The 14,412-nt window shown below is 41.4% G+C and overlaps 2 protein-coding genes across 3 annotated transcripts in view; one reads left to right on the top strand and one right to left on the bottom strand.

Moving 5' to 3' along the window:
* Positions 1 to 3,744, top strand: part of DNAJA2 (DnaJ heat shock protein family (Hsp40) member A2) — a 21,777-nt gene extending 18,033 nt beyond the window's left edge. Inside the window, exons 7-9 of the mRNA XM_042437988.1 lie at positions 861 to 1,005; positions 1,172 to 1,299; positions 2,919 to 3,744. Of these exons, the coding sequence (XP_042293922.1) occupies positions 861 to 1,005; positions 1,172 to 1,299; positions 2,919 to 3,107 (462 nt within the window). The 3' untranslated portion in view covers positions 3,108 to 3,744. The remainder of the gene's footprint in view (positions 1 to 860; positions 1,006 to 1,171; positions 1,300 to 2,918) is intronic.
* Positions 3,738 to 14,412, bottom strand: LOC121914513 (borealin-2-like). Of its 2 annotated transcripts, none has more exons than XM_042437990.1 (10): positions 14,282 to 14,412; positions 12,239 to 12,367; positions 11,632 to 11,681; positions 10,809 to 10,869; positions 10,108 to 10,184; positions 9,447 to 9,514; positions 9,095 to 9,202; positions 8,332 to 8,461; positions 7,666 to 7,752; positions 3,738 to 6,853 (listed from the first exon to the last, which is right to left on the bottom strand). In XM_042437990.1, the coding sequence occupies exons 2-10, from the start codon at positions 12,345 to 12,347 to the stop codon at positions 6,806 to 6,808; spliced, it is 738 nt and encodes a 245-aa protein (XP_042293924.1). In that variant the 5' UTR covers positions 12,348 to 12,367; positions 14,282 to 14,412; the 3' UTR covers positions 3,738 to 6,805. The 2 variants fall into 2 exon arrangements, with proteins under 2 accessions (XP_042293924.1, XP_042293923.1); XM_042437989.1 differs by lacking the exon at positions 14,282 to 14,412 and adding an exon at positions 12,973 to 13,680.

Genomic DNA, 14,412 nt, shown 5'->3' with positions numbered 1-14,412 from the left:
GACACATGTCCAACAGTCTTCTAGCCACTTCCCTACATCTTAAGCATATATTAAAAATGCAAGTGTTGGTGGCTTTTCAAACATTGCAGGCAGTCTGATGATAAATCTTCCTAGAAAATTGACTGAATTTTCCTAACTACATTTCTCAGAAAAGTTGATGTGATTAACATGTAACCTTTTCAAAACTGTATGTACTCATGTATAGGTCTAGAAATTTAGGTTAAACATTTGACCTCAGAAACCTGAGTCAACTTATCCATGGATGGATGGATAGACAGGCAGACAGACAGAATCTCCAACCCCTGGTGAAACGCAAGAGTTTAATCTGATTTGGAAGCTCTGACCCCCTTCTACTCTCTCATCCATCCAGCCTTTAATATGAGTTCAAATAGTTAGGCCTGTTGTAATTTTGTAAGTTCTTTGGCATTGTTTTCCATTGCTTTATTCTTTACATCCTTCATTACACGCCGCTAGGTTTAGCCTCAACTTATCCATGGGTCATATCAAAATCCATAACCCCCCCCAAAAAAAAAAAACAACCCCTGCCCTTGACTTATAGATGAGGTTGAATTATAGTCAAGTATATACGGTAATATGTGACTTTACAGATATAATTGTGTTCTAATACCTATTATGTTGGCCCATTTGTCCTTCTTGTAAGCCAGCTTTTCTGGGGATTTATGTTCATGTGTTTGAACAGTTAGAACTGGGAGACTAGCACAAACTGATGGGTTAAAACTGAAAATATGCTAAAGCTGACCTTACTGTCTGTCTTGAAATATGTTTTGTCTATGGTAGTCAGCTTCCTATAGGTCTGTCCCCATTGTTGCTAAATCTGTTTTTCTTCTCCCTTTTCCAAGGTGTTCCAGAGAGATGGAAATGATTTGCACATGACACACAAGATAGGACTTGTTGAAGCACTGTGTGGCTTTCAGTTCACATTTAAGCACCTTGATGCACGTCAGATTGTGGTGAAATATCCCCCAGGAAAAGTAATTGAACCAGGTATAACCTGATAGTTGGTTTTGGGAGCCGGGAAGGGGGGGAGTTTCGGAGACTGTGTTCATCTCATCTTTGGATTGTGATATTTCTACAGTATGTTTGGTTTTGTACAGAGGGGAACTAGAGTGTCTTGTAATAATTATCCAGTGTTTTTTTTCTCTTATATTAGGCTGTGTCCGTGTTGTACGAGGGGAAGGGATGCCTCAGTACCGCAATCCCTTTGAAAAGGGAGATCTTTACATAAAGTTTGATGTGCAGTTTCCTGAAAATAACTGGATTAGCCCAGAAAAGCTTACAGTAAGTATCCTGGGATATCTGCGTAAAATTCTGATCTTATGTGCATCTCAGCAGCAGAATCAAAGAATCGTAGAGATGGAAGAGACCACAAGGGCCACCCAGTCCAACCCCCTGCCATGCAGGAACTCTAGATCAAAGCATACACTTCAGATGGCCATCCAACCTGTGTTTAAAGACCTCCAAGGAAGGAGACTCCATCACACTCTGAGGGAGTGTGTTCCATTGTCAAACAGCTCTTACTGTCAGGAGGTTCCTCCCAATGTTGAGGTGGAATCTCTTTTCCTATAGCTTGCATCCATTGCTCCAGGTCCTGTTCTTTAGTGCAACAGAAAACAAGCTAGCTCCCTCCTCAATATGACATTCCTTCAAATATTTAAACAGGACTATCATATCACTTCTTAATCTTCTCTTCTCCAGGCTAAACATCCCAAGGTTTTTATATCTCCATCACATTTGTTAATATATTATGCAAATTTTAGTCAGTGGTTGAATATTTACATAAGTAGGCTGCAATCATATCTTTGCTCATTAAAGTTAGATCATGACAGCAAATTAATCTCAGGTATCAGTGATTCACACTTGTACAGAAATGTTAAAACATGGTGGGTTTGACTTATTAGTATGATTTTAAAAATACTTGAGGGCTACAGTTTGGGCTAGCAATGTTCCATGCTTTGGAAGCAAATTGTAAGGCAATATGAAGTGCTACCTATGTGGCGAGAGCAATTGGCATTTAATTTATCACAGTCAAAAGAAACACCTATTTGCAGAGCATAGCTTGTGAAATACACTGCCACATAATACAATGGCATTAGAGGAGCTTAGACTGTGAATGATATGCATTGAAAAACAACTGGCATCTGGTGCCCACTGTAAGAAACAGACTACCCATTAAATGGACCTCTGTTCTGATCCCATCTTCTCTTCTCTCTCCCTACCTGCTCAAGGTCATTTAGTATCTGGTGGAATGTCCACCATGCTTTAGCAGTTTGAACATTTGACTACAACTCTGAAGACCAGGGTTTGATTCCCTGCTCAGCCATAGAAACTCACTGGGTGGCCTTGGGCAAGGCAGACACACTCACCCCAGAAAACCGAGTGATAGGGTCACTATAAGTTGGAAACAACTTGAAAGCACACAGCAGAAACAACAAATTGTCTGCCTGTATCCTTGTAACCAGAAATACAGTGACAAAAACAAATCTCAGGATCCTTGGGAGGTCCCAGTGGATGAAGCTGTAACCCTGCTGTAAGGATGTAGCCAAGTGCTTCTCCAGTGGGCCCCCCCCTGCCCCACACTAACTCCTACATGGCCATGTCATGCAATAGGTGAGTTTCAAAGGAGATGGTGCATGAGGGAAGTGATGCATTGCTCCCTGCTCAGCAACTCCTTTGGAGATAGAAGGCATATAAATGAAATAAACCAAATTAATCCATTTTCTGCCACACTCCAAAACATGTCTTCACATTATTAGAAGAGAACACAGCATGCATAAAGCTCAATTGTTTGATGAGATAAGGGGAGTCAAAAGGAAATGTGCTGGCCAAGTAGAGTAGAAAGCTGTGAGTCTATAAATTCTCACTTTTTCATCCCTGTTTCTACCATGTGTATTTTGCAGGAACTTGAAGATCTGCTGCCTGCCAGACCAGATGTCCCCAACATAATTAGTGAAGCAGAGGAGGTAGATCTCCAGGAATTTGATACCACTCGTGGTTCGACTGGTGGCCAGAGGCGTGAAGCTTACAATGATAGTTCTGATGATGAAAGTGGCCATCATGGACCTGGGGTACAGTGTGCCCATCAGTAAAAGTTTTGTCTGGGGTGTTGGGGAGGGGAGGGGGAAGTTACACATGGATTTTTCTCTCCAGATTTTGCCTGACTTGTTTTGAGCAATCCAGTTGGATTGTACAAGCAATCCACATGAGCCCAACGGACATCTGTTGCTGTATGTGTAACTTTTAAATTGGTCCATAAGTATATACAGAGTGTATAATTTAAACTAACCACAAAAAAGCTTACATCTTCATATTTTTTTTGACTGACTGTTCCGTAGCAGAATAAAGGCACTTCAATGGAAGATGAGACTCCTTTTCACTTGGGTTAAGTTTCAGTCCTTGTACCTGTGCTTGATTTTTACCAGTTTTGTGTAGATTTTAAGTTCTATATTTTAAATTCAAATTCTACATTGTAAAGTTTTGTGTAAAACTCCCAAGGCTTGGTATTTGGCTGCACCTGCATAAGCTGCTATAAATAGAATAAAGAATTTCATAGCCTGTATCTATCACTTTAGATGCATGGTAAGTAAATGGGTTTGGCACAAGAATGGGATAGAACTGATGGGGAACCATGGAAGATTAAAAACAAAAATCAGAAGTGGTTGTAAAAGTTTTTACTATCTTGTGAAAGGTTTTGAAAACTGAATAAAAACTTGGTGTATAATGATATTCCTTGTAATGTCCTTCTTCATAAATTCATACCTAACATTAATCTGGAGCTGAAAATACTTTATTTTTATGCCGCCTATGTCCTATTGTGAAACCCAAGGTGGCTCACAGTCTAAAGAGAAAAAAATGGAAGCAATTAGGCATTAAAATAATGATTAAAAGCCTGCTTGGGAAAAAAAAAGGATTCTGCCTATTAGTGAAAAGAGAAGAGGGAGGGAACATTCCCATGGAAGGGATTTCCAGAGGCTGGGAGCAACCACTAAAAAAGCTGTCTCATATCCTTACCAGATGGGGCTGTGTTGGTGGCAGAAGTGAGAAAAGGCTCTGAAGATATTAATTCATAATTTAAAATTGACAATTTAAAATCTTCTGAATAAGCCTGCTGGAACAGAGACTGGTCTTCAATGCTGTTTTAAATTCAGACAGCATATTTAGCTGTTGAATGTCTTCTGGCAGGTTGTTCCACAGTACAGGGGCAGCTGGGGAAAAAAAGGTTTTCTGGCTGACAGTTGCTAACGTAGTCCTGGCTGACCAGAGTAAATGTCCTACAGGTTCATTATATGGGAAGAAGCAATCCCGTAGGTAACCTGGACCCAAACCATGTAGGGCTTTAAAGGTAATAACCAATATTTTGTACCTTGCCCAGAAACTAATTGGCAACCCCAGTAGGTTTGCATAGGGAAATACAATCATTTGATAGTCTGGACTTAAGCTATATAGGTCTTTATAGGCTACAGCTTGCATTTCTAATTGTGACCAGAAACAAACTGATAACTACGGTAATGAAGCTGTTTCAAAAAGAGATATATGTACTTCTTGACTGGGCCAGTCGGCATTCTGGCTGCAGCATTTGGGACCCACTGATATTTCCAAATAGTTTCTAAAGAAAGCCTCATGTAAAATGCATTACAGTAGTCCAAATGAAATGTAATTGAGCCATGGGTTACCATAGCCGGATCTGACTTTTCAAGTAACAGGTGCAGCTGGTGCACTTACCTTGACTGCAAATCTGATCCTGGCTCCCATTGAACCCTGGGTATCCAGGCTGAGATCTAAGTTGAAGAGTACACCCAAGATGTGAGCCTAAAATTTTAGGGAGAGCATAATCTTATCATAGTCTGTTGCTTCATCTGCTTTCCAACTGGCCAGGAACACCTCTGTCTTGCTTGGATTATGTTTCAATTTGTTTGCTTTTATGCACTCCATTACAAACAGCAGACACGAGGTTCAGTTCTGAGACAGTTTCCTTGGATGAGGAGTTGTGTGTCATCGGCATATTAATACATAAAACTCCATTGTCTCATTTTATAGTGAAGACAGAAGTACAATTATAAACATGTAAAAAAAATCTCAATTCTGAAGGCATGGGGGGGGGGAAACTTGGAGGGGGTGGTTTGGGAAAAATGGAAATTTTGAAGACAATTGAAAAAGTGATATTAGCACCATTTACACATGGAAAGTCACTATGAACATAAAATGTACAATGTCATGAACTGTAAGGAATCTCTTGGATTTGCCAGTTTATTAAGAAACAGTGGAAAACCTTGATCAGTGAAACAGAGAAGACCAATTTGCCTCCTAGTTCTCCATAGTATCAAATATTTCCACAAAAAGTAAATGTGTTTTGCAGAGGGAGAATTGGGGGGGGGGGGTCAGAAATTATGGTAACCATACTTCAAACTATTGTGTGAAAAGTTCCACCAACTCTACCTTTAGTATTGTACCCTCTTGTAAATGTAAGGAGGACTACAGTGCTGTCTAGATGCCACAAAAGACATAAGACCGTACCAGATAACATTTTAAATGTAGCAACTAGAGGCTCCATGTACACACTGCTGTTGCAAAGCTTACAGCAGAGCTTCCATAAAGTTCTTGGCAACCGGCCGGTGCACAGTAGCTTACACATTTCTCTCCCTCCAGTCAGTCATTCTGACTTAACAGGGTTGTCTGAGGACATCCTTAGCTAATGCAGTGGAGAGAATGGTTTCTGCTGTCATCAAGGAGTTATGCTTAGAGTCAGATCCCTGGCCAAGAACTGAAAAACCAAGACCCACAGTGAAGCTTTTAACATGTTTGTACAGTTGATGCAAGTAGCTATGCTAGAAATTCTATTAGTAGAGTGAGCTTAGATGGACAGAGGTTGTACACACAAAATGGCAGAGATTATACACTGGCTTGGTTACATGTGCATTCTACCCATCACCTGCCAATGCGCACCCTCCACATCCTTTTAACAGCCTAGAGAAGACTTGGAGCTCCCAGGCAGAATAATAATTTGTCAGCATGATCTAGAATCTCAGCCATTATGTGAACAAGGTATGGATACCACTTCCCCAAATACTGTGTTTTGTATGTGTTGTGTGTTGTCAAATCACTTCCAAGCTATGACAACCCTATCATGGGGTTTTCATTACAAAATGTGTTCTGAGGGGGTTAGCCTTGCCCAAGATCACCCTGTTGGTTTCCATGGCTGAGCAGGGATTTGAACCCTGGCCTCCAGAGTCATAGTTCACTGCGCAAACCATTACACCATTCCAGCTCTTTGAGGTATGTACGCAAGTGTAATAAGGGTTTACATGTATATGTCACCACCAACACAATTCTAGCCACTGGGGAAGATCCATTGTAGAAGAGAACCATGAAAATCAATTGGATTTATAGGTAAAGCTGTATTCAATTTGATAAGGTCAGAAATAGCTGGAGAGGTACTTTGCTTCTCCATTGCACATCCATGTGCTGAATTTAAACAAATTCACATCATCCCTACACAAGGAGACTACTGCATGGCCATATAAACATTTGCAAGCTGATTGCCTAGAAAACATCATCTAAATACAAAAAAAGCAATCTCTTTTTGTAATTTTCAGCTTTTACTTTTTCATTTCAACGGAGAAGTTAACATCTTAAAACAAATGTTTATTTATAAGACAAACGTGGCCTTTAATATACTGTGTAAGAATTGTTTAAAATAAGTTGCCCCTCACTTTAGAGGCAACACCACCATAAGGAACACAAGGTAAGATATTTAGATGCAAGAATTTGGTGAGGGATGTCATGTCCATCAACTTGATTTGACAGTCGCTTTTCCACAGAGGACTGTCAACTGGCTCTGTGGAAGAAAAAGATAAACAGTAGATTGTATAGACAATAGAGTGTGGAAAGTTACTTTTTGGGAATAACTGGTTATGTCTACAGCCCTAAGACCCCAAAACCTAGTTAGTTACTATTTTAAAAGTTGCCGTCTATATATACTGTGACTCAAAACACCCTCCATCTTATCACTGCCTCAACAACTTCAACAGAGGATGAGTTATAGCGTGAGCCACCACAACAGTCCACCACCTCCATTTAATGAGGTCACAGCAGTCTGTAACTATGAAAATAACCTAAATGTTACTATAAGCTGCAAGAGATTCCACCTAAACATTAGGAGAAACTTCCTGACAGTAAGAGCTGTTTGACAGCGGAACACACTCCCTCGAAAAGTGGTGGAGTCTACTTTTTTGGAGGTTTTAAAACAAAGGCTGAATGCCTATCTGTTCAGGGTGCTTTGATTTTGAGTTCCTGCATGGCAGGGGATTGGACTAGGATGGCCCTTCAGGTCTCTTCCAAGTCTATTCTATGAATTTGGTGGCAAACAACCAAGAGGTTCCATGAGGCCTTTTTCCTAAGCCAAAGTTTTTGTTGACGACACAGCTAACTGAAGATTATCAATGACACAAAATGGGTGAGGTGTTTTGTGTTTGCCACCCTTGGTGTGGACTGAAGGAAGATGCTTCCAAGTCTCATTGGGCATTGTTGAAAAGGAAAGACTGAACAGTATATTCCCAAAAGGGATACTTCCAACATGTACGCTCCTCCCTTTGTCGAGAGAGAGAGAGAGCTTGCCACGTTCAAAACCAATTTGCTTTGCCTACTTACCACTAAAGTGTGGATATGTTGGACAGTGTCATCATTTAATAATTCCACATTGATGTTCTGGAGATCATCGCCAGCTGAGCAGAGAGTCTGAACAAGAGCAGAAAAGTGTTGTTTGGATGCTGCAGGCAGTGTATTGATCTCTATCTCATTTCAGCCATGCAATGGCAAGATCCTAAATTGATCTGGTGGAGCATAAAGCTCTATCAAACAGAAAACTCCATTCTCTCTCCCTATTTTTATATTTTAAATATAAAAAACACCTGTTACACGTGTACTGATCCCCCAGGGATTCAAAGGCATTCTTCTGCCACTATATACCAGTTGCTGGAGAGCCAGAGCGGAGGAGGCCTGCCACAGCAAGACTACTTTTGCATAGGCAAAAGATGCCTCCTCACTCCATTACTTCTCCACAAGGACTGAAAACCTGTACAGTTTGATTGTTATTTTTCAAGTGCTGATTAGATTTGTACCTGTAAATCTTCATGCATCCAGCCATTATTTTATTTATATCCTTCCTTACTTCCAAACTGTGATTCAAAGCAGTTTACAAAAAGGCAGAGAATACAGTAATACACACACACACAATTAAGATTGAAATAGTATTAAATACCAGAATATCTAATCATCAAGCAGACCGCAGCTCCATTATAGCGGATGGTATCATACCTGCCCATCAGCCAGAGGTATGTTGACAAAGGGGACAGATCTTTCATGGGGCATTGAGGAGCTCCGCAGAGTTGCAGCCGGAGTCTTCTCTGAAGCAGACACATTTTGTGAGAGCCCCCTCTGTGGAGCCCTAGGAAGGGGAATGATTTGATTTCAATGAAGTACTGAACAGTCCCAGTTGTTGTTGTTAGTAAATAATATTAATTACCATCACCATCACCATCCTAATCATAATCATTTTTATCTATATGCTACCTTTTCTGCAACGCCCGGACCCAAGGCATCTTACAAATTAAAACAACTACAGTGGGGCACTTAGTATTTACTGGAGTCTGGTTCCAAGAACCCCCCAGTAGACACCAAAATCCATGGACATTCAAGTCCCATTAAATACAATGGATAGTAAAATGGTGTCCCTCATATAAAATGGTAAATCAAGGCGTGCTTTTTGTAATATATGTATTTTAAAAATATTTTCAAGCAGTGGATGCTTGACTCTGTGGCTAAGGAATCCATGGGCAGACTGTACAGTATAGCTAACAACATACAAAATACCAATATTAAAGTAGAGGTTGGACTGGATGGCCCTTGTGGTCTCCTCCAGCTCTACAATTCTGTGATTCTATGATTCTAAGTCTCTCTCACTAACAGCATTCTAGTCTGTTATTTCTGAAACCAACTCATCATTACAGAAAAGTTGCTAAATGACAGGATTGTCCCATGCCCCAATAAGGTTATATCCTGAAAGGATAGTAGGACTTACCTTTTAGAGCCCATTGAAGTGCATTTGGGGGCAGATACTGACTGTTCACGTAAAGAAGCAGATCGCTCAATATTTCTTGCCTTTGGAGTATAGTATGCAGAAGCAGACCTGATGGGATGCAAAAGCCAATGAAATGGGTTGCTTTGAGCATGTTTTATTTCATCCTTGCTTCTACAACTCCAGAAACTCCACCCAGAGTGATGAATGGTAAGGGGCTTGGTGAACTCTAATCCAAATTATCTGAACACCCAACAATTCCCCATCTGTACTTTACAGGAATCATCCTATTAAGTTGAGGTCTGCCAACTGGGGACCAACTTCAGCTCAATCACAAGGAAGTTGTTATTCTTACCTGGATACATTGCTTTGCTTGCCCTTTATGACAGAAGTCAAGGAAGCCAAGGAATTGGTTTTAAATACCTGCAGAAAAATTAGGCAGCGCATTGAAACATGTTGTTTCTTCTTCACATTTCAGCAGGTCTTGGGGGTGGGCTGGGGCTTAATGGAAAGCAAAGCTGCAACATAAAACCAACTGGATAAAGGAATAAGAAACCCAAGGGAAATAAAACAGTGCTTGTCTTACATAGAAATGGCACAGGATAAATATACAATGTATATTAATTACTGATTTCAATGGTCCAACCCCCTACAATTTTTCATAACTGTAGTCTAACCTGTAGGTCACCTAGACATACAGGCTACCATGTCATGGAGACAATCCGGTCCTCCAATAAAAGAGATGGAGCAGTTAGCATCCTCGCATTGCAAATGTCATCCTTCACTGAAGTCCCTATGGTGAACAAACCTAAAGCCAGTTGATGAACCAGCTTCCACCAACATATATTCTCATCTTTTCTTCTGTGAGCTTCAGTTCATTGACTTCATTTCATTCCGTTAACTCCTCTGGAAATCAGCTTTAACTAGCATGGCTAATAGGTTGAGAAGCTGGCAGCTGTAGCCCAAAACATCTGAAGAGGAAACCATGTCAGAGGCCATAATCTTTCTATACTTACCTTCTGAGTTGTTTTCTTTCCTTGTGCTCCAGTTTCACCTTTCTCATCTTTGTATTCCACAATGGTAGTAACCTTCACTAGAAAGAGCACGTTAGTCATAGAATCATAGAATTGGAGGAGACCACAAGGAACATCCAGTCCAACCCCTTGCCATGCAGGAACTCTCAATCAAAGCATCACTGACAGATGGCCATCCAGTCTCTGTTTAAAGACCTCAAAGGAAGGAGACTCCACTAACACTCATAGAGAGTGTATTCTACTGTCGAACAGCCCTTATTGTCAGGACATTCCTCCTAATGTTGAGGTGGAATTTCTTTTCTTGGAGCATGCATCCATTGTTCCAGGTCCTGTTCTCTGGAGCAGCAAAAAACAAGCTTGCTCCCTCCTCAATATGACATCCCTTCAAGTAAACATGGCTATCATATCACCTCTTAACCTTCTCTTCTCCAGGCTAAACATCCCCAGCTCCCTAAGTCGTTCCTCATAGGGCATGGTTTCCAGACCCTTCACCATTTTAGTCACCCTCCTTTGGACACATGGCTCCAGTTTCTCAACATCCTCTTTGAAATTGTGGTGCCCAGAACTGGACACAATATTCCAGGTGAGGTCTGGTGGGGGCAAAATCTAGAGAAGGATTTCTTTTCCACAATGGTGGTCAAATGAACAACCAAAATTTCTTCTAGCTTTGGATACCAACTTACCTCGTTTGCTGTTTGTCCTCACTATCTTGGGATTTGACAGTTTTCTGACACAGCATTCATTCTGGAAACAGGTTGTGGGAGTAGGGAGAAGGAAGAAGAGTATTATCAGAGCCAGCCCAAGATATTTTGATCCTTTGCTTGAGCCAGAGTAGAAACTCCCCTTTCCCATCAACAAAGCATGCATAATATCCAAAGCCAGCAAGTGCACAAAACAGAAAAGCCCACAAACAACTCTCCGTATGCCTGGCTGTAAGGACCAGCAAACTGGACCACCAAAGCCTTCAACTTCACATTAGACCAACAATGATTTGCTGCCCTTTTAGGAGACCCCAAAAGTTGCTCATGCAGCTGCCCCACCTTGCCCAATGGTAGGGCCAACCTGAAACATCATATTGGTGATGAATAAGAGAATCATCACTTACTGTGCTAGCCAAAGGCCATAACAAAAAGCTTTTTAAAAATACACAAAACATTTAAGATAAAAAGTACAAGATTGTCTATTGTCTCTCTCAGTAGATGTTGCAATAGACTGAAAAAGCTGGTAATATAATTAACTTCTACCTCCTTTCCTTTCCTTTCCTTTCCCATTCCAATATCCCTTTCCTTTTGTGCTGTGTTCTGATCAGATTGTAAACCTGATAGGAGAAATTGCCACATCTTAAAAAACAAATTATAGATTTCAACAACATTTCCTGCCGTAGAGCAGAGCATTAGTGCTATAAATAAATGATATGAAAAGAAAGCAGGAATCCTCATACACACACACACACCCCAAAAAATTAAAGCCTTTCCACAGTAACATCTCTAATAGTTAGATACTTACTGCCTCAAGGTTAGCAGCAACTGCAGCAGCTGCTTCCTCCTCTTTCAGGTCTATGACAGAGAAACAGAAAAATGGGATGAAAAAGGTTGGTAGCTTAATAATAGAAATGTTTTGCATCCTAAGGACCACACATCCCTGAAAGCAGGAATGAGCAGAAAATAGGACTGTGAACTACTGGTTAATCTTTTTGGAAATTTGCAGCAAATGAGCAAGGCTTTTCCAATTCAATTTTTAAATAAATCAGCCACAACAATGAAAAAGAACTCCATCTCTCCTCCCCAAGATTGCACTCCTTTGCATGCTTACTCAGAGGAAAGCCGCACCAGGAGCAGGGTGGCCAAGGGCCGACTGTATATGTGTCTGGAAGTCTTAGAGAAAAATGAAACACATTCTCCAACACTGAGGTCCATCTCCCTCCACAGGAGCTTGGAGATGTGCCTTTTCTCAACTGAAGCTCCCAGAATCTCCTAGCCAGCATAGCCAGTGGGGATTCTGGGAGTTGCAATCCTAAGGATAAGTTATAAAGGTTCTGCTGCTCTGGTTTAGGGGAAAGGTTTCCAGTGGGAAAGGGAAGGTGATGGGGCCACAATTCGAACTCAGGCCTTACTGATCAAGTCTTTCCGCCTCATTTTGCGCATGACCACAGGCAATGCCAGCGACTCCACCCAAAAGGCCTTCTCAGCCGTGTGAAGAAGTGAAGCCAGTTCTTTCTTCATCTCTTGAAGGTTTTCCTTGGCTTGGACAAAGGCAACAAAGAAAGTGAAGTAACAGAAGCAGAAGATAAAAAGAAGTCAATGAACTAAAACAGGAGAAACTGTTCCCAGAAGTTAGAGTTGGGAAAAAGCTACTTTTTAGGACTCTTAACTCCCAGAATACTGGAGAATATTAAATCTAAAGTGCTTTTTATGGACTATCCTGGGGATTCTGGGAGTTGTACTCTAACAAGTATCTTTTTGCCAGTTTTGATGGCAGAAGCCCAAGAAGCAGAGCAACTTTAGTTACTTCCTTCTCTCCCCTGTCCCAGAATACATCCTTTCCCAAGATTTAGATATACAATTGTAGCACCACACTTTTGATTGTGAGTGCATTCTACACTGTAGGGGGAAAAATGTGATTTCACACCACTTTAACTGCCATGGCACCATATTACAGAATTGCGGGATTTGTAGTTTTTTGATGAACCAGCACTCTTAGGCAGAGAAGGCTAAAGAGCTTGTAAAACTACAAATCCTAGGACCCCATGGGATGGAATTATTGCACTTAAACGTGCGTCAAATTGCATAATTTCTACAATATGTCTCTGTGTAAAATCACATTACTCTCTCAGCCCCCAAATCTCACCCTGGTGATCAAAATCCTGTAGAAAGAGGCTGATCCGCTGGTCCCTCTGCTCTTTGCTCAAAAGGCCTCGCTCCGTTCCCACTCCAGAGTCACTCCCACGTTTGGTCACCTCTTCCAAATGCTTTCTGAGCTCCATGACAATCCGAGCCCACCAGAAAATAAAAATACAAGTTTGCCAGAAATTCAAATGCAGGCGAAAGAGAATGGGTATAAAATGGCGTGGATTATTGCAGAACCAGCAAACAAAAGTCTGCAGGAGTTGGACTGGAAGGAGGGTTGCTCAGGCCTCTTATGTGAAGCTGCAATCCATCTTTGAAACTAGCTCTCTGGATGAATAGAGGTAGAGGAGACACTCTTGAGAATCAAGAATCAGGTCCATCCAGCTGTTTTCTTTCTGTGCTTCAGTTAATGCATGGATTAGTCTTTCCTGCAATGGGCTCAAGGTTTGTGCTTTTCTTCCCAACAACCCTGTGATGGGGATCAGGTTGAAGAGACCGCTGGCTGCGTGTTTCACAGCTGCGTGGAGGTTAAAACATGGGTCTCCCGGGCTGCAGCTGCTCTTAATGAAGCTTGATACTGTTTTCACTGCCACTGCTCTATCCTGTGGAATCCTGGGATTTGTAGTTTGTTGTGGCACAATAGCTCTCTGACAAAGAAGGCTCTATTTCTTACAGAATGACAAATCCCAAAATTCTAGAACATGGAGAAATGGCAGTTAAAGCAGTGTCAAACTACACTATTTCTGTTGTTGTGTGGCTTCAAATCATTTCCAATTTACGGCGACCCTATCATGGGTTTTCTTGGCAAGATTTATTCAGAGGAGGTTTGTCATAGCCTTCCCCTGAGGCTGAGAGAGTGTGACTTGACCAGGGTCACCCAGTGGGTTTCATTACCAAGTTGGGAATCTACATGGTAGAAATAGCTCCCTCCTTTGGAATCCTGGGATTTGCAGTTTTTCAGGGCCCTTTAGCCTTCTGTGCCAAAGAGTGATGATGCCTCCCAAAACTATAAATTCCAGGATTCTATAGGATGGCTCCATGACAGCTAAAGTGGTGTCAAACTGCATTATTGCTACAGTGTAGATGCAGCCTAAATCTAATACTCTAACTCCCACACCACACTGGCTGTCTTTAAGACAAAGTTGGATAACATGCAACCCTTCAGGTGTTGGGAGTACAATTCTTCTTGAACCAATCTGGCCAATGGTGAGGAAAGATGAGTATTGAAGTCTAACATCTTAATGGTATTGCATCCCTGTCCCTACATTAAGGCTCTCAGCTCTCCTCTTCCCACACAGAACGTGACTCACCCAAAGATCTACAAGCATATATTAGGGGCCTCCATATGTAGGTTGGGACTTCAACAGCCAGCAGCCTTAGCCACCATAGCCAATAGTGAAGAATAATGGGAGCTGTAGTCCTTTCTCTGGTTGGCCAGAGG

The sequence above is a fragment of the Sceloporus undulatus genome, chromosome 8 (assembly GCF_019175285.1).
Source record: "Sceloporus undulatus isolate JIND9_A2432 ecotype Alabama chromosome 8, SceUnd_v1.1, whole genome shotgun sequence".
NCBI classification, from domain to species: domain Eukaryota; kingdom Metazoa; phylum Chordata; class Lepidosauria; order Squamata; family Phrynosomatidae; genus Sceloporus; species Sceloporus undulatus.
The sequence above is the reverse complement of the archived record's forward strand: the minus strand, read 5'-3'. Positions and strand labels throughout refer to the sequence as shown.